This window comes from Phyllostomus hastatus, unplaced genomic scaffold (genome assembly GCF_019186645.2).
Source record: "Phyllostomus hastatus isolate PE091 unplaced genomic scaffold, TTU_PhHast_1.1 phas_scaffold_11, whole genome shotgun sequence".
NCBI lineage: Eukaryota > Metazoa > Chordata > Mammalia > Chiroptera > Phyllostomidae > Phyllostomus > Phyllostomus hastatus.
The window spans coordinates 1296321-1323626 of NW_025334005.1; the positions used below are offsets into that span (position 1 = coordinate 1296321).

At 68.5% G+C, this 27306-nt stretch overlaps 1 protein-coding gene across 2 annotated transcripts; it reads right to left on the reverse strand.

The window, feature by feature from the left end:
- Nucleotides 1–1141: 1141 nt before the first annotated feature.
- Nucleotides 1142–25598, reverse strand: TPCN2 (two pore segment channel 2). 2 transcript variants are annotated; one of them, XM_045855367.1, is made up of 25 exons: nt 25336–25598; nt 22047–22111; nt 21257–21333; nt 20716–20893; nt 19443–19559; nt 17121–17227; nt 16597–16669; nt 14780–14879; nt 13865–13930; nt 13300–13364; nt 12727–12806; nt 12119–12200; nt 11776–11862; nt 9758–9877; nt 9578–9637; nt 9084–9212; nt 8310–8359; nt 6958–7057; nt 5685–5756; nt 4097–4173; nt 3573–3654; nt 3407–3489; nt 3004–3085; nt 2609–2706; nt 1142–1964 (listed from the first exon to the last, which is right to left on the reverse strand). In XM_045855367.1, the coding sequence occupies exons 1-25, from the start codon at nt 25433–25435 to the stop codon at nt 1886–1888; spliced, it is 2229 nt and encodes a 742-aa protein (XP_045711323.1). In that variant the 5' UTR covers nt 25436–25598; the 3' UTR covers nt 1142–1885. The 2 variants fall into 2 exon arrangements, with proteins under 2 accessions (XP_045711323.1, XP_045711321.1); XM_045855365.1 differs by having other exon boundaries at nt 14780–14882; nt 25336–25597.
- Between the last annotated feature and the right edge of the window lie 1708 nt (nt 25599–27306).

Consider the following 27306-nt stretch of genomic DNA (forward strand, 5'->3'; position numbering starts at 1 on the left):
TCCGCTCAGTGCCTCTGCCCCCAGGCGGCGTGGTGGCCTCGGGGCAGTAGAGCACTGCGTGGAGCAGGGGCAGGGGGCACCGCAGACAGGAACACCCCAGCGGCCCCAGCCCCCTGCACCGGCGGCCGCGCCACGCTCCGTTCAGCCACGGTTCTCATTGGAACAAAGGCTGTCGGGGATGACAGAGGGAACCCCCAGAGCACCCTCAGAGCCCCGCTCAGGGTCGAGAGGCGCCAGAGGGACCCCTCCAGCTTCAGCTGCCCGTCCCGAGGGCAGGGACCCGGGACAGCACGTCCCAAGTCCAGCACGGGTGGCCCAGCTGCTCCGTGACAGAAAGCCTGAGGGAGGCTTCTCTGCACACGAGCCACACACGGGGCAGCTGGACCCACGGCGCCGGGGTGGGCGCATGCACGGGACGCCCTGCAGGCGAGCGCCCGCCAGGTCCAGGCTCTCCGAGGGCAGGCCGCCTGCAGCCCAGGCCCTGAGGCAGAGACTAGCAGGAGCCGTCCCAGGGTCCGCGGGGGCAGCTTGCACTCCAGCAAGGTCAATGGAACCCTAGCTGGCCACTAGATGGCGCTACCCCCTTGCCGCGCAAGGCCAGGTGGGCATGGACATCTAACCCACTGCTCTGTAACGCCCTCCCCACCCCCACACCCTGAACTTGCCCTCCGGAAAGGCAGCCTGCAGAGGGGGCGGGTCTGGGGGTGTCCTCACAACCCCCCAAGGCTCCCCAAACCCCAGGGGCTTCAGGTGAACCCCAGGACGGGAAACCACCGTGGGCGTGGGTACGGAACACGTTGTCAGCAGGGCTTACAGACCCCGGGGAACAGGGGCTCGGGACACCCCAGAGGTTACTTTCTCACGGAAACGCTCCCCGACAGACGAGGAGGCGGGTGGGGGCACACCCGCCCGCGCCGCACGGGCAGCTCCCACAAAGATGTCACCTACCTGACGCAGCAGAACTCCCCACGGGGACCCTGGGCCCCAGCAGAGGCCTCCAGGAGCCATCATCGCCCCCCCGCCCCCGGAAAACCTCCTGTCGTCCGACTGGTGGCAGGGTGGCCTGCCACACGCTGCTCACGGCCCCCACCCCGGCCCCTCTGCCACCACGCGCCCCAAGGACACACAACGGGGCCGCCACGGGCTTCATCCGAGTCTTTATGTAAACGAGCAGCAGAGCGCCCCCAGCTCGCGCACACCCTGCGCGGCCACCACCCAGCCACCCAGCCACCCTCCCGGGCAGCCCGCGCAGGAGATGCCAGCCGGCAGCTGCAGCTGAGACGTGGTAGGGGTGGCGGGCTCCTTCCCGGCCAGACGCCCTGGTGGTGGCGCCCTGACCCCAAAGGAGGCACGCCCGGTCACGTTCGCACGGGCCGTGCGACAGTCAACAGTCGGGGTTCGCCCCACGTGAAACCACCGGGACACCCAGCGCGACGGCCGGGGAGAGCTGCCAGCGGTCTGAGCGGGCCCCTCCCTCGAGGCCCGGGTCCCTGAGGGCCACCAGCAGCAAAGGCACCATGGTCACTGGGGGGCACGAGGGGGGGCCGCCGCCTCTCGCTGTTCGGACCGGCGCGAAGGCCCCCGAGGCATCACCCCCTCTCTGCATTCAGACGAGTGACAGCGGCTCAGCGCGGAAGCGGCGTGAGTGGGCGCCGCCTGCAGCACCGGCCGCTGCGGACAGAAGCTGCCGGCCGCTCCGCTCGGCAGCGCGCCGCGGGGCCTCGGCCGTCCGCCGTCTCGGCCTCAGGTGGGCGGAGGGGCCTGTCCCAGGGCCAGTCTCTCCTTCGGCCACAGCCGGACTCTCCCCGGGCCCGGTGTCCGGTCCCCAGGCCGCTCCGGCTCCGCCATCGCCGCCCTGCCGTCGGGAAGGCGCGCCGGACAGACGTCACCTGCACAGCTGCAGGTGGGGGTGGTGCTTCAGCTTCTCCATCAGCTCCTCCTCCGTGGGCTCCTCCAGGACCTCCCTGCGGGGCCGGGAGAAGGTGTATGGGGGCTCCGGGCTCCGGGCTCCGGGCAGCACGCGTGCGCAGAGCCTGCGGGACGCCCCGTCCCTGCTCGCCGTGTGGGAGGGCCTCGGGGACACGTGCGCAGGGACGGTGGCAAGGGCTGGGGGCCGGGACTCGAGCGCCCCCAGAAGCCCGGATGTGGGCGGGGCGTGCGCTGCCGCCGGCGCTGCACTGAGAACGGCTCCGGTGAGGAGGCCACCGGCACCCACGAGGGAGACCCGAGACCCAGAGCCGGGCTGTCTCGGGGCGGCCGCCACCTTTCTGTGCTGGGGGAGGGGCCGCGCGGCCACAGAGAGAGACAGGGTGGGCTTCCTCGGGCCGCCCGCCCCATCCGCAGCAGAGCCACCTGGAGGGGGGCAGACCCTGGAGGGGGCTCCCTTGAAAACGCTCGACCGGGGCCCAGGACGGAGTTCACGGCCCGGGCGGCGGGAGCAGAGGCCGCAGGGGACCTGACCCGACCCCAGCCCTGAGGGAGGCCGGGAGGCGGGGCGGCTGAGAGCGCCGCTGTCACGGACGCTGCCCGCCCTGCCGGCCGCCTCGAGCGTGCCCCCCCCCCCACCGCCTCCCCCAGGGGCAAGCAGAAGCCCCTCCCATGCACACACCTGAACAAGAGATCCACCGTGTTGATCTCATAGGAGGCCTCCAGGTCCCCGGAGAGGGAGTGCAGGTGACCTCGGCGGTCCCACTTGTGAAGGAAGTTCTGGAAGGGGCAGGGCGGCAGAGGGCCGGTGGGGGTGGGCCCTGCAGGGACCCAGCTCACCCCGCCCACCGTCCAGGGTCCGGTGCAGGAGAGGGACGGCGCATCCTGGGCCCCGGGCTGCTCTCCAACGGCCCCCCGCCCTCCAGGCCCGGACCTGGGGCCTGGGAACACCCACAAGTCCAAGGTCAGGGGCACTGCAAGCCTCTCCCAGCGGCAGGCGAGCTGGGCCGACCCCCAGGGAAGGACAGAGCCTGAGCTCAGGGCCACCGAGCCCGGCGGACGGGCGGGGCCCTGTACCTCCAGAATCAGAGCCAGGAACAGGTTGACCCAGATGACGGACGACAGCAGCCACCACAGCACGAAGTAGACCTTCGACCACCTGCGCAGCAGAGGGGGGTCCCGCCCAGGGCCCACCGTGAGCCTGCGAGGCCACGCAGGGAACGCAGGGCGCGCCCGCAACCAGTCCTACTGCGTCCCGCCGGGTAACCCCAAATGTTGTTCCGACCCCAGAGCTGACCCCGTGGACCCCTAGAAACAGGCAGGGAGGTGCCCAGGGCAACAATGGACAGAGCCAGCAAGAGGCGGCAACAGCCCCCCTCGCCCCGCCCACACCCCCCCACCACCACCCTGTGGAGTCCCCAGGGCCTCCGCCCCCCCCCACCCCCACGGCAGGGCCTGGCGACGGCGGCGGGGCACTCACGGGCCGGAGAAGCGCTGGTAGGCATCCAGGAACACCTGCCAGTTGTTCACCACCATCACATTCCACAGCGTGATCAGGGCGGCCTGTGGGCGGCAGACACAGTCCAGGAGCCTGCGGGGGCGGGGGTCCCAGGGTCCCAGGCGCAGGGGCAGGGGCAGGGGCTCACCGCAAAGTCGTCGAAGTTGTTGGCCCAGTACTCCAGCTGCTCGTAGCTGCCGCAGGGCGCCGAGCCGTTGTCGGGGCCCAGGCTGGGGGCGGGGCGGCGGGTCAGGGCGGGGGCACGCGCCCGGGGCACCAGGCACGCCCCACACCAGCTCAGCCCCGCATGCGTGGAACCCTCCCTGGGCCCCCAAGAAACAGGCGGAAGGAGGAGTGCCCCGACCTCCGAAGGTGCTGTGAGGGCAGCGGGGTGGGGGCGAGAGCTGGGGGCACAGGCGCGGCCAGCGGGGGCCTTCTCTCAGCCCCAGCCGCTCCTCACCGTCTGGGACCTCGGGGCCCCGGGTCCCACGAGGGGGCGGGGCTGCTCTGGACAGACCTCAGGACACTGGGACTCTGACCTGGCGCATGTGGGAGCAGGAGGGGCGGGCAGCAAGGGGGAAGTGGGGAGAAAGGGAGGAACCGGGAGCCCCTCCTGGGGAGCTGACCCACACGGCCCCCCGTGCTCCTTCAGCCCCTGCGGCCCCACCTCACCTGCCGTTCCCGGGAGGAGCCACGATGACGCCCCGGAACAGGTTAAGGCCGATGATGGCGAAGACATAGTACACCACCTGCGGAGGCGAAGCCGCTGGTCAGCACGGCCCACAGACAGACCACGGAAAGACCACAGATGGCCCACGGACAGACCACAAACAGACCACAAATGGCCCACAGACAGACCACAGGTGGCCCACAGGTAGACCACAGACAACGGACAGACCATGGATCACCCACAGACAAACCACAGATGGCCCACAGACCACAGACCATGGACAGACCATGGATCACCCACAGACAGACCACAGATGGCCCACAGACAGACCACAGGTGGACCACGGACCACGGACAGACCATGGATGACCCACAGATGGACCACAGACGGACCACAGACCACGGATGGCCTACAGACGAACCATAGGTGGCCCACAGACAGCCCGAAGACGGCCCACAGACAGTCCACAGACAGTCCACAGAGCCTGGCTGGCCTCGAGGGTTCCCAGCCCGGCCACTGCCCCCAACACTGGGGTCGCACTCCCAGGCACCCGCTCCTCAACACCACCCTGCTCCTGGGGCACAGGACAGCCGGAGAGGAGCAGGGGAGCCACCGCTGGGGGCGTCCCAGGGACTGCCTGGGCCCTGGGGGAAGGCCGGGAAGCCGAGGCCGCCTGCCCCTCCCCCGGGACGGGTGGGCAGGGAGGGGGTGAAGAGGACGCCACTGGCCACAGGGCCAGATGCTGGGCCCGGGGCAGCGTGGGGACGGCCAGGCCTGTCCAGGAGGAGGCCCCCCAGGGGGCGCCCAGGAGCACCCCCAGCAGGCTCGGGGCGGGGCCGCTGCTGTCCCTGCCCATCCCTAACATGAGGGGGAGAGAAGGGGGGTAACCCAGCCCCTTTGTGGGCCTCAGTTTCCTCCAACACGCAAACAGGGGTCTTTCTGGGGAAGGGGACCATGTCTGATGCGAGACCCCTTTTCCAGCCTCCTGCGACGAGCAGGAGCCGGAGCACCTGGGGCTCCCCTCCCGGGAGGCTCCCCAGCCCCCACGTGCCGCTCAGAATAAAGAGCAGAAGGGCCACCGGCGGCCGCGTCCACGCAGACGGACTCCCCAGCTCGTCGCCGAGGCTCCTGTCCACCGGCCCTGGGCCTGGGCCAGCACCAGGCCCCACCCGCTCACAGCCGCCGACCAGGCCGGGCCACGGCAGAGGCGCCAGCAGCCGGGGAAGGTTGGCCCCGGGGCAGGGGTGGGTGGCATCGCCTTCCTGTGAGTTCCGGAAACCCCCCCGGGAGAGGAGAGCCCACCGAGACCTCACCTGAGGCCCCTTACCCATCTTTGCTTCAGTTTTCCGTGGGTCCCCTGACCCGGAAGGAGAACAGGAGGGGGTTGAAAGCGACCGGAAGGCGCTCTGGCACACGGGTGTGCTCTGGCTCCTACCCGGGCCCCGTGCTCCCCGCGCCTGCACCAGCCACTGCCCTCACGGGGACCCTCCCCACCCCCCGAGCAACCAGCCCAGCGCTGGCCACTCGGCCTCGCGGAGCCCAGCCCCCATGGGGGGCTCCCACCGTGGCCCGCACGGGCGCCCGACTCACCACCAGGATCCCGCCAAAAGCCCGCATGTTCCTGATCAGGTCCAGGATGGTGCTGGCCACCACGGCCATCAGCTGAGGACGGGAGGGAGCGGAGCCTGGTTCCCCCTGGTCCCCACGGAGGTAGTGCCAGCCCTACTCACACCCCCCCCAGGAGGCAGGCGAACTACCACCAACCACACACCTGTGCTCACACCCCACAGCCACCCCTACACACCCACGCTTGCATACACCCACCCACCGCCGCACGTCCAGACACCCGCCCGCCCGGCCTCAGGTGGGTGTCTGGGCTCCGCGCCCCTGCAGCCAAGCCCTGCAGTCAGCACGGAGCGCACTGCCCGCCGGCCTTCGGAGGCCGGGTCAGCGCCGTGGGTCTGGGGTGACCGCGTCTGAGGAAGGGGCCTCAGGACGCAGCCAGGGGCCCAGGCACAGGGCTGCTCCCCACACGCAGCCTGAGGCCACGCACCCCACCTGACACGTGCGTGCATCTCAACACTGGGATCTGGCAGGCGGAATCCTGTGTGTGTGTGCACGTGACCGCATGTGTGGAGTGTATACGCATGTGTGATTTGTGCGTAGGTGTACATGTGTGTTGTATACATGGTGTGACTGCATGCATGTATTGTGTGTGGTTGTGTTCGTTATGTGGACGTGCACTGCTAGCTGTGAGCACGCGTAACTGATGTGTACGATCATGTGCATGACCGTGTCGTTACATGTGTGTACATAGGGGTGTGGTTCCAAGTGTGTATGTAAGAGGTTTATTATGTGTGGTGGTGTGTGGTGGTGTTTCGACCATATGTGTGACCCCCATGTACCCAGGTGTGTTCTGGTGCACATGCATGATCGTGTGTGTGTGTGGCACACCGAGGCCTCAGTGCAGCTGCAGCCCGCCACTGGCACCCAGGCCCCTGAGCGGTCCTCAGACGGTAATGCCGCTGGGCCCAGGGGACCCGGATGGGACAGACGAGCGCTCGGTGGGAAGCACAGGTGTGCACGGGGGGAGGACCCAGATGCCCAGAAGGGGGCCTGATATCCTCAGCACCGTCCCTCCCCAGAAGTTCTTGGGGAAATGGATGGAGCAGGGACCACCCCCCATGACATCGAGGGCCGAGTCACTCTCGACGGGCACAGGAAGAGACACCGAGGCTCAGAGGTGGTCGCCGGCCCCCCTTCCTGCTCCGGGGGCCCCGCGTGAGCCCTGCGCTCAGCCCCCCCTTCGCCCCTCGCAGCCAGGAGCCACTAGGGGGCCCACGCCCGAGCGCCAGCCACGCACCTTCATGCTGGGGATGATGCGCAGGAACCGGAACACGATGAGCATGTTGGCCAGGCGGACCATGTCCCACAGCGACAGCAGGCCCTTCATCTCCGGCTTCCTGCAGAGACACGCGGGAGGGGTCAGTCAGCAAGGACCCGGGCGCCCGCCGCGAGGAGGCAGGACGCACGCGAGGAGGACAGACACGCAGACAGCTCGAGGGGGCGACGGGAACCAGCCCCAGAGCCCACACCGGCCAGAAACCCTCCTGGGGACAGCGGCAGAGCCTGAAGGCCTCGCCCGCCGCCCCGGGCCACCGTGCTCAGGGCTCCTGCCACGGCCCGGCCCGGTGCGTCAGGACTCACTGCCCTCCGTCGTACCGGGCACCGCTGAGGGTGCACACACAGGACGCCCCAGCCCGGGTCCCAGCAGGACGGGGAGACTGGGCCCCTGACCCCTTCCTCTGATCCCATCCCCCGCCCCCGCCCTCTAAATTGGCCCCCAGCCGCCCCCCGCCCAAACAAGTCCCTTGCTGCTGGCCTCACCACACTGCCACTCCCGTCTGAGGATAACCCCGCCCACCCAGAGCGGCAGCCCCGGAATTCTCAGACGACAGAGCGCGTCACCCACAGGAGAGCTGTCCCTGCCGAAGACAGGCGGCCACTGAGGCTGTGCCAGCCCCGCCCGTCTCCCCGAGAAAAACCCCTCCCAGCGGTTCCCGCGGAAGAGCCCCAACAGCACGAGGCTCTCGGGCCCACTCCGACTCGCCCCCCCACCCCCGCACTGAGCCCCACGGCAACCCACAGGCCGGGCCGCCGAGGGCCGAGGCTGGCATGTGCTTCCAGGGGCAGCTGTACTCTGGTCAGCACGACCCGGCGGCTGCCAGAGGTGCCCTAGGACCCCAGAGTCCATCCCTCTGTGCGGCCAGAACCTGAGGCACTGGGGCCCCTGGGCCCGTCCCCGCCGTCTCACAGGGAGGGACCCCGACGTCCAGACCCCAAGTCACAGGACTCCTAAGCCAGAGAGGGGCTGCAGCCCCCTGCAGAGCCCGTGGTGGGCCAGCCCTGGGCCGGGCCTCTCTGCTGCCCCCGCAGGGCGTCTGGCCCGCACGCTGACCCCCCGGCACTGTGGCTGGGCCCTCGGCGTCTGCGGGTGCTGTGCCCTGACAGCTTCCCGCCACCACTCTGGGGACGGGGCTCTGACGGCGAGTCAGGGGAGGCTGGAGGAGCCCCTGGGTGGAGGCAGAGCTCCGACCCCCCCCCGCCTTAAAGACAGGGCTTTTCACCCTCGAGTCCTGGCGGCCTGAACGCGCAGGCCCGGCCAGGCAGCGGGACACCCTTCCCCGGGGCGCCAGCCGGGCGCGGGGCACCTACCAGCCCTGGTGCGGGAACCCGTACACAGCCAGGGTCGAGGTCTCCAACACCTGCCGTCGCAGAAGAGAAGGGGGCGTCACCACGGCAGCGCGCACAGCGCACTGGGCGGCCTCGGGCGAACCAGAACGCGCAGTGGCCGGGAGCCACCGGAGCTCGGTCCTCGTCCCTACAGGTCGGTTCCCGACGCTGGGACTTCCCGAAGCTGCGCGACACCGTGATCTCGGGAGCAGTCGGGGGCCCCCCCTCGCCGCGGGCGGGCGAGGGAGCAGCCACTCGGTCCAGGACGGGCTGGGAGGTGGTCCTCGCTGCTGCCCTGAGGATCCCTCGGCCTCCCCGAGTGAAACACGGATACGTGTCACCCCGACACCGCCGTGCGACCCCATACAGCGCGAGACCCCTCGCCCCACCACTGCCCGGGGGAAGGAGACGGACACACCCCGGCCCCCTCCTGCCCTCCCTCCGCCCACACCCAGGTCCCACTGTCCCGCATGGCGCCCCAGGCTGCACCTGGGGCTGGGGTGGCCGGTGAGGGCGGCGGGTTCCGTCAGGCCCCCCTCGGGGGTCGGCGCCCAGTGCTGCACAAACTCCCGGGGCCTGTCGGCCACCCGCCCAGCGGCTGGCTGGAGAGTGCCGGCTCCTCCGTCACCGGAGGCAGTAGCCCCGTTCCTGCGGCCCTCCGGCCCTCGGGTGGCCTGACCCGGACCGCCACGCCATCCTCCCCGGCACCCCACCCCCACCCCCCGGAGAGGCCGCGGCGGCCACCCCAGGCCTCACCAGCAGGACGATGGTGAGGAGCCCGTCGAAGGCGTTGCTGGGGTAGGACAGGTAGCCCAGCAGGCCCAGCGCGAACACCTTGAGCAGCATCTCCGCCAGGTAGTACAGGACGAAGACGCAGTTGAAGATCTGAGAGGAGCCCGTGGGGCGGGAGGGGGGTCTCAGCTCTCGGCCCCGGGGGTACCAGCCGCCCCGCCACTCAGGCTCCGGAACCCTCGCTGACGCCCTCCCACCAGCACTTACTCCTCACGACCCTGTCTCCGCCGTCCGCCCCACTAAGGGCTACGCGGCGTTCACCAGGCTGCTGCACTGGTTCCCAGTGTGCACCGGCCTCCCCGGCCTCCCCTCCACGGCCTCCCACCCCCGGTGCCGGCAACCCCGTGACAGAACCGGTCGCCAGCCCCAGAATGGCCCGGCCGCCCAGCAGCCCCTCGCCCCTCGCCCCGCCTGACACCCCAGCAGAGGCCGGCCGGCCGCGCGGCGTCCGAGCTCACCCCCAGGATGAAGTCGTCGCGGTCCCGGGGCAGGATGTCGGCATCTATCGCCAGGAACACCTGCGGAGCCGGACAGACAGGGGCTCGCCAGCCCGGCCCGGCCGCGGACAGGCGGTCGGGAGGAAGGGTGGGAGGGACGCACCCCCGCGGCCATGCCCCCCGGGACAGGCCCACACTCACGCAGATGGACACGAGGTTCATGAAGACGATGAGGTTCCCCAGGTAGTCGAAGTAGCGGTGGCCGAAGAGGAACTGGGCGGTCTGCAGAAACGGGGACCGGTACTCGGGCGGCGGCGGGTGCTGCAGGGGACGCGGGCTCAGAGACCAGGGCCGGTGGCGGTCCCCTGCCCCCTGAGGCCCCCCGCAGCCCCCCGAGGCCCCCACCCTCTCATTGGGGATCCCCGGGGCCCGCCGAGCGCGCACCGCAGCGTGGGAAGGGCTGGGTGGAAAGCACCGTGCCTCCCACGCCGCAGCCGTGAGCGCTCGCACGGCACAGACGGGCGCGGACTGGACGGGCAGGAGCGGAGAGCCACGGAGGGCGACCCAGCGGAAACCACGGCGTGAGGGCGCCGGGGAGGGGCGCACGGGGCGGCGAGCAGGGGACGCCCCACGGGGCCCCTGGGCGGGCGGGGACGTTTCATCCGCACCCGGTCGGACTCGACACTCGGTGCTCCTCACGGCACTCCGGGCCCACGAGCCCCCCGCGGCCTGAGGCCGCCGCATCAGGGAGGAAGGGGGAGAACACGTCCCCCCCAGAAACACGGGGGCCCGGGAGGACGCCGCCAGCGAGTGAGAGGGCATGCAGAGGGGAAGTCACATCGCCCCGCACAGGTGTCACGGAGAAGCGTCTCCCCGGGCTCGGGGACACACGGACACCTGGGCTGCACAGACGGAATCCCACGCCTGTGCTGCTTCTCAACCTCCTGCCTCTCGGCCCCCAAACCCCCGGCCCCGCCCAGTCCGGCCAGCGGTGAGCCCAAGGTCAGGCTTCCTCAGTGGGACCGTGGGGGGCGCCACGCGGGGCACCCGGTGGTCGGCGGCCCCAGCCACAGGCCGACAGCCGCCTCCCCCTCCGTGAACACGGCCCCGCAGACCTCTGGACCCACGCTCCCACGTCAAGTTGCAGCTCTGGACCCGAGACCTGGGGCGCCGCGGAGAGCTGGAGTCCCCGTGGAACCACGCTGCCGAAAAGGGACACCCCGCGTGACCACAGCTGAGCAGGGCCTGGCTCAGGTGACCAGGTGGCCTGGGCAGGGTTCAGGGAACCCAGGGAAACCCCGACAGGAGCCAGGGCTGCAAAGGTGGTCGTGCACACTGAAGCGCTGACAACTAGGGGGCGGGCGGGCTGTGTCCCCCAAATCCCTCTGCTCAGGCCCCGCCCCCCAGGAGCCCAGCACGTGCCTGTGTTCAGAGACAGGGAGTTCGCGGAGGTGTCGGGTAAAAGGCTACGACGTGACTGGTGTCCTCATGAGAAGACGGGTCAGGACACAGACACGCGTGGAGGGACAGCCATGTGGGGACACGGGGCGGCAGGGTCCTGGACGTCTGCACACCCACGAGGGAGGCCTCGGGGGGCAGCGGCCTCTCCAGCCACCAGCCCCCAGGGCCAGGAGGCAGCAGGCCCTGCTGTCGAAACGCCTGGGCTGCAGCCGGGTCAGGGCGGCAGAGCTGATGACACAGGCTGTGCGGCGTCCAGCAGCCAGCAGACGTCAGACTCCAGCCGCTGCTGAGCACCCGCCCCCACACTGACTGGGGACACCTTGGCTGTCCCCCAGCACCTCCGCACACCCTGGGGACCCGCCACCTAACATGCAGGCAGCGGGGTGTCCGGACACGGTGCTGACCCGGAGGGCAGGGCCCCCTGGTGACCACAGACCAGTGTCGGGACGAGAGACCGGGGCTTCAGACAAACTGAGACCCTCCCGGGGGAGGACACAGGGACGGGGCTCGCTCTGTCGCGGAGACAGAAACCTGTGCAGAGGGCTCTTCTGGAGACTTCGTGAGGTCAAACCCCAGCCGCCACCTGCCGCCCGTCTCCGTCCCCAGTTACCACCCTGGGGCCAGAGCCCCCAGGCTGGCCTGTGCAGGCGCTGGTCACAGAGTCACCCGGGTGGTCACCCCCCGGACACTGCAAACCCCCCCTCGCCCCGGGGGTCCCTGGCCCTGGCCCTGGAGGGGCTCTCGCCTGCCCCAGTTACCTCTTTGGTCACCCTCTTGTCAAACTCGTTGAAGAGTTTCTGGAACTCGTCGGCGGACACCAGGCCACTGCCGTGGGAGCGCACCCTCTGCAAAGCGGGGGCACCGGTCAGCTGGGCTGGCCGGGCCGGGGGCAGGGGGGCCCAGGGCAGGGGGAACCGCCCCGGGCCCCACCCGGCCTGGCCCTGCCCCAGCTCTGCCGAAATAAACACCCCTGCAAAGGGGACTGCAGGCCCCCACGACCGCAGGGAGGAGCCCAGAAGCACAGGCCAGGGAGGGCAGCGGGGTCGGGGAGGGCAGCGGGGCCAGGGAGGGCAGCGGGGTCGGGGAGGGCGGGGCCAGCACCTCCATGACGGCTTGCTTCCGGGTGCCGTCCACCTGCACTCTCCGGAGCACCTGCAGCAGGTCCTGCACCCTCACCCCGGCTCTGGGGGGAGAAGCACCCACGCCCCCGTGAGCCCACGGGCTCGGTGCCCGGGGCCTCCCCACCTCCTGCCCACGGTGCGCAGCACGGCCCCGGGCGATGACAAGCAGGTGACAGCCCTCCCAGCATCTGAACCCTGGGACTGTCCGCCGCCCCAGCGAGCAGGCTGGGAGGCAGGGCACCCAGGAGCCACCCAGACTGGGGCCTTCCAGGCTGACACAGCCTCCGAACCAGGGGCACAGTGGGGACGTGGCCCGGGTCCCTCTGTTCCCAACACCCACTCAGGGCCCAGGGCACTGGTGGGGGAGCAGGCACAGCGGCTGGGCCCGCGGCAGCCCGGGATCTCGGAGGGTCACAAGCACACACGCAGTGAACTCAGACTCAGGCACTACGGGATCCCTGGGGGCTGCGACCGGGCGGAGCCGTGGCGCCGAGGAAGCACCCGGCGAGCACCCGGTGAGCACCGCTGCCCCCAGCAGCGGCCCCCATGACCCCAGGGAAGGGGGCCCGGAGCCCCGCACGCACTCACCCCCCTGACGTCGAGGAGAGGACCTCGTAGGCGGCCCGGGTGCCCAGCCGCCGCCGGAACAGCGAGGCCTGAAAAGATTTCTGCAGGGAGGAGGACGCCCGTGAGGGGCCCGCCCCGCCCACCCGGCCTGGGCCCCAGCAGCCTCCGAGGATGCCCCGCCCACCCGCAGCCGGGGACAGCCCCTCACTCGGCAGGCACCAGGGGACAGTCACCAAGAAGGGGGCAAGACCACCAGCTGCTGTGTCGGGACAGGGGTGGACAGGGGTTCCTCTCCGTGCACTTGGGGCCCCTGGCTCTCCCCCTGAGAGTTCGGGGTCCGGGGCCCTGGGAGCTGCAATCTCCCTGCAGCGCCCCTTAGAGGAAGGGGGACAAGGGAGGGAACCCCAGGGGGCACAGGTGGGGACCAGGAGGGAGCAGGGTGGGCACAGCTCCAGCTACTCCACCAGAGGGAGCCAGAGGGCAGTGCAGCGACCACGGGGACCCCACCCCGCCCCCACCCAGGACTGGCCAGGCCCTCGGGCCCTGCCACTCTGGGCACCCCGCCGGGCACCCAGGGACAGCGGCACGGCTCACCAGCAGGTAGCCCCGGAACTGGTTGTAGATGATGGCCGTCAGCAGGTTCATCAGAAACAAGCTCCCTTCGAGAGGAAAACGCCACGGTCGCTGGGGGCAGCAGCCTTAGGGGCCCGGGGCGAGGGCGGTGCCCAGAGGTGCAGAGGCCACACAGCAAGCCCGGGGGATGCCGGCCAAAAGGACCCGGATGACCACGGGGCAGGGAGCGTGGCCTGGACACATCTCTCGCCCGGCCTCCCTGTCCCGGTCCACACAAAGCCAGTGCCCCCGGCCCACCCAGCCACGGGCGCTGAGGATGGGGGTCATCAGTGGTCACAAGCTGCAAACCGCGGAGTGGGCCACATGGAAGGGGAGTCATGGGGACGGGGGCCAAAGTGAGGCCAGGTCACAGGGTCAGGGGGTCAATGTGAGGCCAGGTCACAGGGTCAGGGGGTCAATGTGAGGCCAGGTCACAGGGTCAAGGGACCAAAGGGAGGCCAGGTCACAGGGACCAGCAGCACTCAGGACCCCGTCACAGGGGACAGACCCCTACCCTGGTGCCACCCCCAGACCCACCTGGACTCACCGATCAGGGTGAAGGCTATGAAGAAGATGGCGTAGGCCCGGTTCTTGGAGTATGCGGGAACCATCACTGAGAAGGAAATTGGGGAACCTGAAACACGCTCCCCACCTCAGCCTTCTCCCTAGACTGAGCCTGGGTGGGAGAGCCAGAAGGCCACTGGGCCCAACCCCGATCTTCAACGCCTCGGCTTACACGCCCCTGGTAACAGGGAGCTCACTACCTTTCAAGGACACTTATCCCCATGCCGAGCTGGACTCTGCCCCGAGACCACTCCCTCTCCACAGACTGCAAGTTCAGCTCTCTGTGGGCACGCACCGGAACTCTCGGGGCACATGGGAGCAGTGCTCAGGGCCCGCCGCCCCCCTCCAGGTGCAGTGGCCAGGGGGTGCCCTCCTGGGAAGGTCTCCAGGGTCGGTGGCTATCCCTGAGCCCAAGATAAAAAGCCCACCCCAGGCGGCAGGCCACAGGCAAGCTTTCGGGGATTCCAGCGCCCCATCCTGGCCACACCTCCGGTGTGAGCAGAGGGGCCCACCAGCAGCCCCGGGGCAGCACCTCGGCCGCCTGAGACCCGCACGCTGCTGGGTGGGGGTGGGGGGACCCCCAGACACACTGCCGTCCGTCAACACATAAAGAACACCGTTTGCTTTTAGCTTCTGAGGATTCAGGAGAGGAGGGGAAGAAGGGTCAGAAGAAACGGAGGAAAAAGGGAAAACAACAAACGAAGGAAAAAGAAGAACAAGAAAGGAAAGGAAGGAAGGGCAGGAAGGGCATCCAAGGCCGTCCACAGGCGCCCCCTGGTGGGCTCTCCGCTGGGCAGCAGCCAAGCCTCCCCTTCCCGCCTCTGGGCTCACACCCCCCACGCCCCACCCAGGCCCGCTGCACGTGCGCGCACACACACACACACACACACACACGCACCATCAGGGTTGTTGGCGGTGGTCAGCAGCACCAGGAGCGAAGTCAGGGCCTCTGGCAGGTTGCGGAAGTAGGTCAGCCTCTCCCGGTCCTGCCTGTCGTCCTGCTGAGAGTGGACGTGGCAGCACTGAGGACCCACGCACGCCTCCGCCCCACCCGGCGGGACCCCCACCCTGGGCTCAGCCGCCATCCTGCACCTGCCCTGCCCCCGTTTCCCAGCAGGCCCCAAGCACAAGGCCGGACGGGACCGAACTCCAGAGGCAGCGTCCAGGGAAGCCCCCCACCCACTCGGACCCCAGCCTCTGGGGCAGGCCCGCTCGGGACAGCGGGGAGACGCCCTGGGCGGGCCTGGCCGACAGTGCCAGGGCCTGGGGACCGGGAGGCTCAGGCAGGGGCCTGCAGGGTGCCCTCAGCCCGAGGTCACGCACGCAAGGTGTGCGCCGTGAGGCGCGCCCAGGGCCGGGAGGGGCAGCGGGCCGGGCTCCTGGGAGCCCCACCGCAGACGGGTGGGGGGAGTGCCTGGCGGGTGGAGGACAGCGGCCCTTTCTCCATCAGGGGCCTAGCTGGCCCCAGAGTGGGGGTGGGGGGGCTCATGGGAACTCAGGCTCGGGGGTGGGGCCCTCACGGCCCTGGTCCCTGTCAGCCACGGGCCCCCTCTCTCCCTCTGGGCACGGCTGCGGGAGCCCCGGTTCCCAGCCTGCTCTCTGGGCCAGGCTGCATCGGGCATGGGGTGCTGGGGACACGGAGCCCACACAGACGGACCGGGGTCACCCTGTCCTCTGACCTCGGACAGCGGGAGACCTGGGCTGGCACCACGACCAAGGTGCGTAGCCCCTTGCCCCCCTCACCCCACCAGAAGCCGCCCTCAGCCCGGGCCCCTCCGTGGGCAGAAGAGGAAACCCACTAAGGGGCCAACCCCTCCACGCCCCTCGGGACACGCAGCGACCGCAGGTCAGAGGCCACCCCAGTGCCGTGGGCTCGGTGACACGGCAGCCGGGCTGGGGACTGAGGTTCTGGCAGCTGGTCCCCACTCAGCCCAGCTGCCCGGCACCCAGACGTGCACGCACGCACACGCACACACATGCAGTCACACACAGTCCCACTCGGGGAGACACCACTCACGATCACACAGCCGGCCCCTCCCACCTGGGGGTGAGACGGGACAGTCCTCAGGCTCCCCTCACGGGCAGCACAGCCCTGACCCCCGGACCTCACCACGACCTGACGGACACCAGCCCTGGCCGGCACTGGCCACGGTCCCCAGACAGAGGGGCAGGGCAGCGCTGGCCCTGGGAGGGCAGCGGGCCCGGCCAGGAAGTGAGACGGACACCCAGGACCCCGGGCGGGCAGGTGGCGGGGCAAGGCTGGAACCGACTAGGGGCCGGGAGGCAGGGAGGGGCAGGGAGGGAGGGGACCCAGGCGGGGAGGGCGAAGCCCACGCTGGAGGAGGGACGTGGGGAGAGGTGCCCGCTGGGCAGGGGGACAGGGGCAGAGAGGAGCGGGGCGGTGGGTCGATCTCGGACACCCCCAGTGCCAACCTGAGGGGCCTGCCGAGGAGGGGGGCCTGCAGAGAAAGCCCAGTGGGTGACGGGGTAGGGGGGTGGCAGAGAGAGGCAGAGCCCCCCTGAGCCCAGGGGCCCAGGCGGGCGGGGGCCAGGCAGGGCAGTGGCGGGACACGGTGGTCACCTGAAGAGGGACACCGCTCGCCCCGGCTGGCTGCCAGCTGCTGGCCCCGGGGCTGCCCCGCAGGGCCCCCGAGAGGCGGGCTCACCCAGGCCCCGCCCACCTATCGGCCGGAGCGCGGCGGAGGAGGTGGGTACCTTCTCGCCCGTGAAGAGCAGCATCCCGAACATGGTGAAGATGCACAGGTGGAGGGCCAGCAGCAGCACGACGCTGGGAGGGGACACAGCGCTCAGCGCCCGGCAGACGTCCACGCGCCACACTGGGGGGAGGGGGCCAGGGGCCAGCCTCCCGCGGGCCCCCTGCAGCCGGCTCCCGCGGAAGGTGCCCCATCCCCCCCCCAGGCTGCCGCCGTGGGGCCCCGCCCTCGCCGAGCCTCTGTCCTTGCCAGAGACATGACCACGGGGTCCAAGGACCCCAGGGACTCTCTGAGGGGAAAGCCCGCTTCCACCCACCTAGGCTAGACGGCCAGGGGTCAGCCACAGGAGCCACTGGGGGAGGGAACTGGGGGCAGGGGGACAACTGGGGGTGGGCTGGAAGGCGAGCAGGAGAGAGGGGCGTGGCCACAGTGGTGGGGGGGCGCCGGGACCCAGGGCCTGACAGCCACGGCCACCCAGGGGAGGGAAGGGGCCCCGACTGCGGGGTGGAGAGCAGCAGAGCCCACCTGGCCATCTCCGGCAGCGACCAGCGGATGCACTTGAGCGTCTTCTTCATCATGGAGGAGTTCTGCAGCAGGAAGAAGGGCCGCAGCAGCCGCCGGAGCCGCAGGGGCTGCAGGAGGCCGGGACCCTGAGTGTGGGGGCTCTCGGGGCCCACCCGCACCTGCCACGGCGCCGCCGTGCAAACAGCAGAGACGCAGGGGCTCTCCACCCCCGGCCGCAGCCCCGGCTGGGGGCTTCCGGCTCGGACGCCCTCGCTGCCCCGGCCCGCCCAGCCCTGCAGAGGCTGGGTGCCCCTTTCGGAGAGGGGGGCCAGCACCCCTCCCGGAGCAGCTTCCATGTGGCTCTCGCCCTGGGGCGGTCCCACCCTCTGGGGGCTACGCCACGCCCCCCTCTCCGCAGCCGGGCCTCCTGCAGAAAAGCAAGCTGGGCAGGAAGCCTGCACCCTCTCCAAGTGCGTGCACACGCAGGAGCACACGCAGGAGCACACGTAGGAGCACACGCAGGAGCACACGCAGCCTCTCCTTCCCCTCACTCACCCTGTCAGAACAGGAGGGCCCTGCGCCCCTCCATCCTTGCACCCCCAGCCTCCCACGGTCTCCGTCAGGCACCCCCTCCCCCTCCTCCACTCACACACAATGGCACCCACCCTTCCCTTGTCCCACATGTCCTTGCTCCTGTCCCAGCCAATCAGGCCGCCTGTCCAGGGCACTGGACCCACCCACAGTGACCTCCTTCAGGCCTCAGAGCCCAGGGCGGCCTTCTGTCCGCGGGTGCCGGGCAGGACCGGCTGCCTGCCCCCCACACCCGGCACCTCGGGCCGTCTCTATGCCTGGCCCCCCCGAGCCCCCGCCGCTCTGGCCTGACGCCCTGGCAGCCTCATGGTTTCCAGTCCCACGTTCCTGCTCTGGACCCCCAAGTTCAACCTCTCATCCACACTCTCAAACCCAGACCCACGCCCTCCGGAGTTCCCTGTCTTAGAAACGGAAGGCTGAGCGTGTCGCCCCCTGCTGGCTGGGGACCACCCGTTCCTAAAGCAGGTGCTTCCACCTGGAACACACCCTAACTGCTCACGAAAGGGGGCGGGGTGCCGAGGGCAGACTGGGGTGCTCCTGCCCAGGGGGGCCCTCCCAAGGCACATCTGAAAGCGAACACTGTCAGAAGGAGCCAGGGATCCGGGAGGCAGGACCACGGGGGACGCAGGCCCCTCAGAAATGAACGGCCGCCCCCCCCCGCCCCGACACAGTGCCGGGCAGCACATGGGTGTGGAGCAGGAGGAAGCTGTCAATTTCAGCGAGGACCACAACCGGCGGCAACATGGATGTCCGTGCGTGCGTGTGTGCGTGCATAGGAGCCAGGCCGCTCCCCCCGTCTCTCCCACGGCCGGGCCGGCGAGCTGCACAACTTAGGCTCGAGGCCACGGAACGTCCCAGTGGCCGCTCAGCTGGGCACAAGGACCGTCCCTCAGAGAGGAGCCAGTGCAGGCTGGGCCCTCTCGGCTCCCCCTGGGGGCGGGGCTCCTCTGCCGTGGGAAGGAGGCCGGCTCCAAGTTAGGGGATCGTGCAGGCCCTCGGGGCTCCCCGGGCCGTGGGAGGGGGTGTGGGTGCTGGGACCCCACTGGCACTCCTCCTCCGGCAGCTGCTGCCCACTCCACTCTGCCCCTGGGAGGCATGAGGGGCCGGGAGGCGGGACGGGGGACATGGGACCCTTCTGCTCCTGCAGCGCCCGGGGCAGCCGACCTCCCGGTGCTTGACCACCTCATGGAGCCTCTGGCGGTGCCTGCACCCACCAGCCAGTGCCCCCGCCCCGGAGGTCAGGGGACAGGTCCCGACTCCAGGATCCTGGTGGGAGGAGGTCCCTGGCACTCTATCTGAGTTCCGCTGGGTCTCTTCGCACTCTTTCAGATTCTCAGCACCTGCTGGGGTCCCCATGTCCGATTCTCCCCACTACAGCCCCTGGGGGGCGTCTGAGCTTCCGCGTCCCCAACCAGCCCTGATGGGCACAGGTGTCCCCAAACCGACTGTGCTCTCGAGAGAGGGCTCTGAGAGGAAACAAAGGTGCTGCCGCCGCAGAGGCCGGGCGCCTGCTCCTGGGGGTTCTTTGTCGGGGCCCAGTTTCGGGCAAGTGGCTGGGGGAGGCCCGGGGTGGTGCTTCCGGGGGGGACCCTGCCAGTCGAGGAGGCAGGTGAAAAGGAGTGAGGCTCACAGGTCCTCACGTCTCCTCCAGGCCTTGGTGTCACCTGCAGGGTGGGGACAGCTCCCCAGGCAGCACACGTCTGTCTGCTATGTAGGTCCCCGCCCCCAGCTCCAAGCCCCCTCAGCACCTACCTCCTGGCAGACAAGACCCAGCGACACCATCCAGTCCAGGAAAGACGCGACCAGCACCACAAGGTAGGCCAGCAGCCAGAGGCTCTTCCGGAACTGGGCCCACCCTACCAGGTAGCTCTGCAAGGGAGACGGTGGGTGAGCGGGAGGCCCCGCGCAGCCAGTCTAGGCCACGGGCATGTGCGGCACGGCTGGGCGGTGGGGGCATGGAGCACCTCAGTGAGCCGTGCGGTCTCCACGCGACTTGGGGAGCAGGGAGCTCGCAGCCCCTAGGGGCCTCAGGCTACTGGTGACCTTGAGCTTGGCACGCGTCCGCTCGGGCGGGCGCCGGTTTCCCGTTCTGCTGATCCAACCACCAACCCAGCCTGCGCAGCAGAACGCAAAGGCCCAAGACTCCGACAGCCGGGACTGGGACCCGGAGCGAGCAGGTGCCGCCCGCAGGGGGGCCAGGGTGCGAGGCTCCGCGTCCTGGGAGGGGGGGACTCTGTCCTCACCCAACCTCTATTTCCCACCATCACTAGCGGTCGTGGCTTGGAGATAAACATGTGCACCGGGTCACCTTTCCAGAACGCCAACCGTTCAGAAAGTGCTCACGAGTGCTCCTCCCCAGTTTCGGTTCCAGTCTGAAAGCCCCCAGGCCTCCTGACCACACAATGGGCTAAAAGAAGACATCAGAAACTGCCGGGGCCTCCCACGGGCACCCACACCCCTCGGTCAGCAGCCAGAGGCGGAGCCACGCCTCCCACAGCCAGACGGCCACTCGGCCACGGTCAGGCGGCCGGAGCCTGCGGGCAGGGGCCCTGGACTGCTTCTCTGAGGACAGGAACAGAGCCCGCCCCGCCCTCGGCGCCTTCGGGCTCAGAAGCTCAAGGGACCGGGGCAGAGCCCAGCTCCGGCTACCGGAGGGCCTGGGGCTCAGGGGCCACTAAGCCCAGGGGCCCCCTGTGCCCCTCCGCCCTTGGGGGCAGAGGTGGGCCTGGGAGGGACGGTTCGTCACTGCCAGGCCCTGGCCACGTCCGGGGCTCCCCCAAGGCTGTGCGCCCCCGACTCTCCCCTCGGCTCAGCCCACCCTCTGAGAGGGACACAGCCTCCGCCCCGAGGCCCAGAATTCTCAGGAACGGAGGCCTCTGTTCCACGGGTCAAAGGGCAGAGGCAGGAGAAAGGCAGCCAGCTCCAGGGCCTTCAAAATGACTCAGGAGAGCAGCAGCTGGGCTGGGGGGCGGGGCCCTGGGCCCCGGCGGCGGCCCCCGGGGTTGGGGGTGGGGGCGCCCCTCACCTTCACGGAGAGGTCGGCGGCGAAGGCCAGCAGGCACAGGCCCTCGACGCCCTCCGTCAGGCCGCAGGGCGGGTTCCAGGGCTCGGCGCGGTAGCGCACGTCCGAGGTGCTGGTGAACGAGGAAGGCGTCTCGATGAAGGCCAAGGACAGGATCAGGAAAATGATGAAGCTCAGAATCCTGGGAAGGGGTCCGAGAAAGGTTGAAGTGCGAGGAGCAGCCACGCTCTGGGCCGAAGAGCAGGCCAGCACACAGAGCCCCCACAGAGCCGCCGGACAGGGTGGGGCCGCAGGGCCCGGTCTGTGGCCACTCCGCGGTCAGGTAACACTCACCAGGCAGAAACTCAATTGCCACGGCTGACCAGAATGTTCTGGAAAGGAGCCCTCACCAGAGAAGCCCTTCTGTCTACTGGCGGGCTCCTTCCCAGTAAGGGCAGGAAACGGCACCTTCTCCGCCGAGGGGACAGGGCGCCCGCCGGGGCCGGGACCAGCCTCCCCAACCCCAGCCGGGCCTCGGGAGCCCCAGCCCCCCGGGAGCACTCACCACTGGCTCGTGCCCGAGTAATACCAGCGGTAGAGCCACATCGACCTGGCGTCCATGCGGTGGTTGATGGAGCGGTACTGGAAGTGACCAGCCACAGAGGGAGTGTCAGCGGGGTCCCCTGGGTGCCACACAGCACAGCCAGCCACAGGCAGGCCCAGGGCGGGAGACAGGCCGTGGATCACGGGGTGAGCTTCTCCGCCCCCAGCACGTGGGCAAGGTGCCCGGCAAAGTCCCACCGTGCCTCGCCGCCGGGCAGGCCCCCAGGGCGGGCGGGCCCACCGAGGGGACACTCCCGCTCTGCATGCACAGCTGGGCCCTCTGTGTGGCCACCAGGCCCTCTCCTCCGTGCGAGGCCCTCCCCCACTGCACCCGGGCCACCCCCAGGACGCCCCAGCCTGATTCACGCGGGGGACACGGCCCACTTCCCGGTTCTAGTTCCCCACGTGAGTCTGCGTGTCATTTGCAGGCCGGGGGCGGTCCTGACATCTTAGGGCCCCTTCCCCGGGACCTGGGACAGGTGGCAGCAGACAGCAGGTCTGCGGGAGGCGGTGACCCTACAGAGCCGACGGCTGGGGGCTGGAACAGGCCCCCAGCGCCCACGGTCAGGGCGGACTCGAGGAGGCCGTGCCCAGAGGCCCGGCCATCACGGTGACACTGACCCCGTGGTCTGCTGACCTTGGCTCCGGCCCCAGGATGGCGAGGAGCGAAGGTGCCATCGGGGCAGCCATCCGCCAGTCCCCACAGCCCCCGGCAAGCCCAGGCCCCGGCAGCCGGAGCAGACACCGCCCACCTGGATCGCGTCCTCGATGAAGACCACAGCCTGGTCGAAGCACAGACCCCACCTGGCCGCGGGCCCTGGGGACAGAGAGGACAAACACGGGGGGTCAGGGGGGCATCCCATGCTGCTCCCCGAGGTCAAGGAGAGAGCTGTCCTCTTCTCCCAGGCTCCGGAAGGAAACGCCCATCACCTTCTGTGTGTCTGCTCCCACCCGGGGGACAGCCCCCTCGGTGCCGTGCCCTGCGTGGGGCAGGGTGTGGACAGGGAAAGGGTCTTTCCGCCAAGAGCTCAGTGCTCGGCCCGCCACGCTGCCCGTGGGACCTAATCCCTGGGGAGTCTCAGTCTGGAGAGGCCAATGGGCACAGCTTCAGAGACAAGAGGAGACAGGTGGAGCCCTGGCTGGCGTGGCTCAGTGGATCGGGTGACGGCCTGCGAACCGGAAGGTCGCCGGTTCGATTCCCAGCCAGGGCACATGCCTGGGTTGTGGGCCAGGTCACGTTGATGTTTCTGTCCCTCTCTTTCTCCTTCCCTTCCCCTCTCTCTAAAAATAAATAAATAAAATCTTAATAAAAAAAAAAAAAAAGAAGGCAGCAGGGGCCCAGGTCGCTCCAGGCCCAGGCCTGGGGGCAGCGGAAGGGGCTCAGCCCCAGGCAAGCCGCCATCACAGCAGGCCAAGGCCACTGGGCGCCCCGGGCACTGTCCAGCGCTCACCCAACACTCTTGCCTGGGGTCGCTGGTTGGTTTGTAAAATCCTGGGTCAGGCCCTCGGCCCTGGGGGCACCGACCCTCAGGAAGGCCCCTCCCACCTGGCTTTGCAGCCCCGGCACCAGCCCCCCTCCCGCCCTGCAGCCGCCAGAGGGATCTTGTCCCAGCCTGTCACACGCACATGGCAGCTTCCCTCGGGTCCCCTGCTACAGGACAGAGGCTCACCCTCCGCCTGGCACTCAGGGCGCCCACCTGTGCCCACCACCCTCCTCTCCTGTAGCTTCCTCCACCAGGGGCCCTTCCTGCCACTCACCCCGAACTTGGCTCCACCAAGGCCAAGCTCTCTAAGGCCTCCACGCCCTTGCACAGGCTCTGAGTCCCACCAGGAGCCCTGCCTTCTGCCTTGGGGGTCCAGTGACTCATCAGGTAGCAATCCCCTGTCACCCCCCCACCCCACCCCCGCTGGCCACAGCAGGTGGGTGTGACAGGTGGAGCACAGCCAGAGGACCACAGGGGCCCAAACACTGCATCCCACATCCCCCACCCCCGGGCCACTCTCCCTGCCCGAAGCCTCTGCCCTGCACCGTCCGGGGTCTGAAGCCCCGTCCCTTCTGCTCCAGGCTCCACGCCGCACCACCCGCCCACTCCCTGCGTGACCCTGGGCAAGCCCCTTTAACCGCTCTGCGCCTCAGTGCCGTGGACACCCTGTGCTGTGGACACCCCGTGCCGCCGACAGCTGTGCAGATTGAGTGGGTCACTGCAGCTCAAGCGCTGCTGTGCGCAGCAACTTCGTAGCATTTGCTGTTATTATTCAAAAGCCCCCTTTATAGCACAGCGATCCCTTGCCCTCTCTCAACGTTTTCACAACCAGTAAGAGCAAGGAGAAGAGAGAACCACTATTCTCGCCCTGCTGGCCTATTAGGTGGGGCTCAGTGGAAAGGACCAGGCCGCAGGGCTCCCTAGGGTCGGTGGGACACCCAGCAGGGGGACACCCAGCAGCGGCAGGGCCCCACCCACCCTCTCTGGTAGGGGAGTCTGACTACGGGACAGGAGATGCAGCCCCAAGCACAGGGCCCCACCCAGGAGCCACCCAAGGGGGCTGGGCAGAGACTGAATGAGCCACTCTCGGTCTCAGCTGCCCCAGGGCCCCTGAACGGCCCAGCAGCCAAACAAGGAGGTCCTGTTCACACTTTCAGAAGCCCAGGCACCCCCCACCCCCCCGGCTCCTGTCCGTCCGGTGCGGTCTCATCCATCAGGACCTGCAGTGATCTGGGCATTCCTCCCAAATGGCCATGGCCACCAGCTCCCCAGGCTGGTCCGAGCCCCGCACTGCAGGCGGGCCACAGATCCCCTCGGACTCCTCAATGCCCCTCAGGGCAGCACCTGTAACCAGGCCCCTTTCATGGAGACTCAGAAGGGTTAGGCAAGCTGGCACAGTCACACAGCCAGGAAGTGGTAGCAGAGAAAGGCACCTAGACCCCCAGACACAGAGTCCGTGCCCTCTGAATGCCACCATATGCCCTGTCCAGGGCTCTGGGAGACCCAGCACACAGGCTGGATGGGGGACTTTCTGGGGACAGGCTCTGAGAGGGGCAGGCAGGAGGCTGCCCCAGCCCTCCAGTCTTCTCATCTCTCCTGTCCAGCCCTGACACTGACACGCCACAGCCACCTCCCGGGCAGAGGACAGTGAGCCCGGAGCAGGGAAGTGGCCTGGAAGGAGCACCCAGCCCAGTGCTAGCTGCGGCAGCGCCAGGGCCGGGGGCTGTGGCCTTGGGCAGGTCCTGGGATGCTCTGGGCCTGCTTCCTCCTCCGTAAGACGAGGCTGAGGCCCTTCAGGGATGGGTGGACTCCACCCTGCCTGCCTGCCTGCCTTCCTTCCTCCTGGGGACTCAGCAATCTCTCCGCCGGTAAACAGGAAGGCCAGGAGGGAGCTGCAGAAGGCAACGGGAGGAAACCGGCACGGTCTGGAGGGGCCTGGCCCCAACCCGCGGCCGGAGAGGACCCGTCACTGGGGAGCCTCTTGGGGCCAGGATAAGAGAAGGGCGAGCAAAAGGACCCGCAAGTTACTACGGGCTGAGTTCGGATCCCACCCGGGACACGTCTTGGCGGTGTGACCTTGGGAGGGGAACAACCCTCTCTCTGCCTCCGTTTCCCCCACAAGAACCGGGAAAGTGGAACTGCTGCCTCGGAGGAGTCGGCAAGACGATCCACGAAAAGAACGTGGTCTGGGTCCGCCACCGGCACTCCGAGGGGGCCGCGGAGGGCGAGCTGGCTGCCGCGGGCGGCGTGACCCGGGGCCGGGCGAGGCCCACGAGGCCCTCCTCTCCGCCCGGCTGGTCCGGGACAGGCACTACCAGCCCGCAGCGCCTGAGCGCCGCCGCCGCCGCCGCCGGCATCCCCGACTCCCCGCGGGGCCGCAAGGCGCAGCGCCCCGCCCTCCGGAAGGCGGCTGGTCCCGCCCGCCGCTCGGGCCCTTTCCGACCGCGGCCGGACGCGGGGGGCGCGCCCTCAGTCACAGCAGCGGCGCGGCGCGGGCCGTGGGACCCCCACGCGCTACCCCCGCGCGTCCCTGCCTCCTCCCCGGGCCGCCGCTCACCAGGGCCGACTTGGACGCTGCGGCAAGAGGGTACGCCCGCCGGGCAGTCGCGCCCTCTGCCGCCGCGGACCCGGCTCAGAAGGGGCTCGGACTCCGCCATGGGGTCACCGCTCGCCGCCGGGACCCTCACAGAAGCTCAAAACTATAGCGCCGAGCTCCACTACGCAGGCGCAGAATCCCCGCCCCCGGCGTTCCGGAGGAGGAGCGAACAGCACTGTGACGTAGGGGATACCCTTCACTACCAGCCAATGAGAATGGAATTCTACAGTGTGAAGGCGGGGCTTCTCCGCGGGGGTGGGGTTCAGCTTGCTTCCTCCTGGGAGGGGCGTTGAGGACCCTGAATCCCCATCTCTGCGGCCCGCGTAGGAATCTATTTTGCCTGTGTGTGGGTTACGTGAGGGTGACCGCAAAGGACGCCTCCCACAACGAAACTCTGATAATGAAATCAGCAGGATTAAATATAATTGAGGGTGGAGTTTAAAAGACAAATGACACTCCTGAAAAAACACAGCATGTATAAAATGCATTTGCAACACGAATACAGAAAGAGCTTACTTTTTAGCGCTGCTGTTAAAGACCTGCGTCTCCAGCTCTCTGACTGCCACAACTCTGCTAATAAAGGCTCGTGTGATTAAACTGGGCACCTCGGATAATCCAGGATCATCTCCTTACCATATTTATTTAAGTCAGCTTATTAGTCACTTCAATGACATCTGCAAAATCCCTCTGACCTCTAACCTATCAGAACCACAGCCTGCTGCCACCCGGGGGAGGGGGGAGATCACCGGGCCAAAATCAATTTTTTAAAAATGTGTCAGATTTTCCAAAGGGAGGAAAGGAGCAAAGAGCATGAAGCAGAAATTCACCAAAGAAGAAATATCCATGATAAATGCTTGAAGCACAGCGCCACCTCGCTGGAAGAATGGCCAATTAGAGTGGCAAGGAAACCAGTGAGGGAGCACATCTGTTGGCAAATACTTGAAAGACAGCACAGCTCAGCGGTTGAGAGTGTGGCTGTCTCAGGTGGGTAGGAACAGGAATCACAGGATGTGTTCATGGGTTTGGTGTTTTTTAACGTTTTAAAACTTCCTAAATGCAAGGTATTTTTATTCTGAAAAAAATAAAGTAATAGATGGACCCAGCCCTGCGTACAAGTGGCCTGTCCCCAGGGACGTGTCTTCTTACAGTTAAAGAATTCCCTCTCCGTGGATTGAGCGCAGGCTGTGAACCAAAGTGTCGCAGGTTCAGTTCCCAGTCCAGGGCACATGCCTGGGTTGCAGGCCATGACCCCCAGCAACCACACATTGATGTTTCTCTCTCTCTCTCTCTTTCTCCCTCCCTTCCCTCTCTAAAAGTAAATAAATAAAATCTTGAAAAAAAAAGAACTCCCTCGATGTTTGGGCACAGAGTCACAGAGGCCCCCGCGGCAGGCGGCACAGCGCCCGCATTCACACGGACTTCGAGTGCTGGGGCCGGGGCAGGGGCCGACAGAAGCAGCAGCTCTCACAGAAGGGGGCGGGAATAAACTCTGGGGGAGCGGCCTAGCTCGCTCCAGCAGGAGGGCCTGCCCCTCGGATGCCAGCGTGCCGTCCTTGCTACAGCCAGGCTGTCCCTGGGGCGCAGGCAGGTGGCCTCTGGGCAGTGACGGCCTCCGTGTCCATCTCTAGCTCTCAGGAAGCCAGTGGAGAACCGAGTGGTGCCCGCCAGGAGAGAAAGGGCCAGCAGGGCCCTTGGGGCAGCTGGGTCCTCACAGCCATGCTGGGTGGGGGATTCCTGGGCCCCAGGGCCCTCCCCAGGGCATGGGCCGACCCAGGGAGCAGTGCTGGCCTGGGAGCGAAACCAGAGAGGTGCCCGCCTGGCCCCTATGTGACCGGGACAAATAACCCCCAAGCTTCACGATTTGAGACAAGGCTGTGGTCTCCTCTTTTTCCTTGATCTGGCATCGGAATGCGGCTCGACCGGATGCCTCCG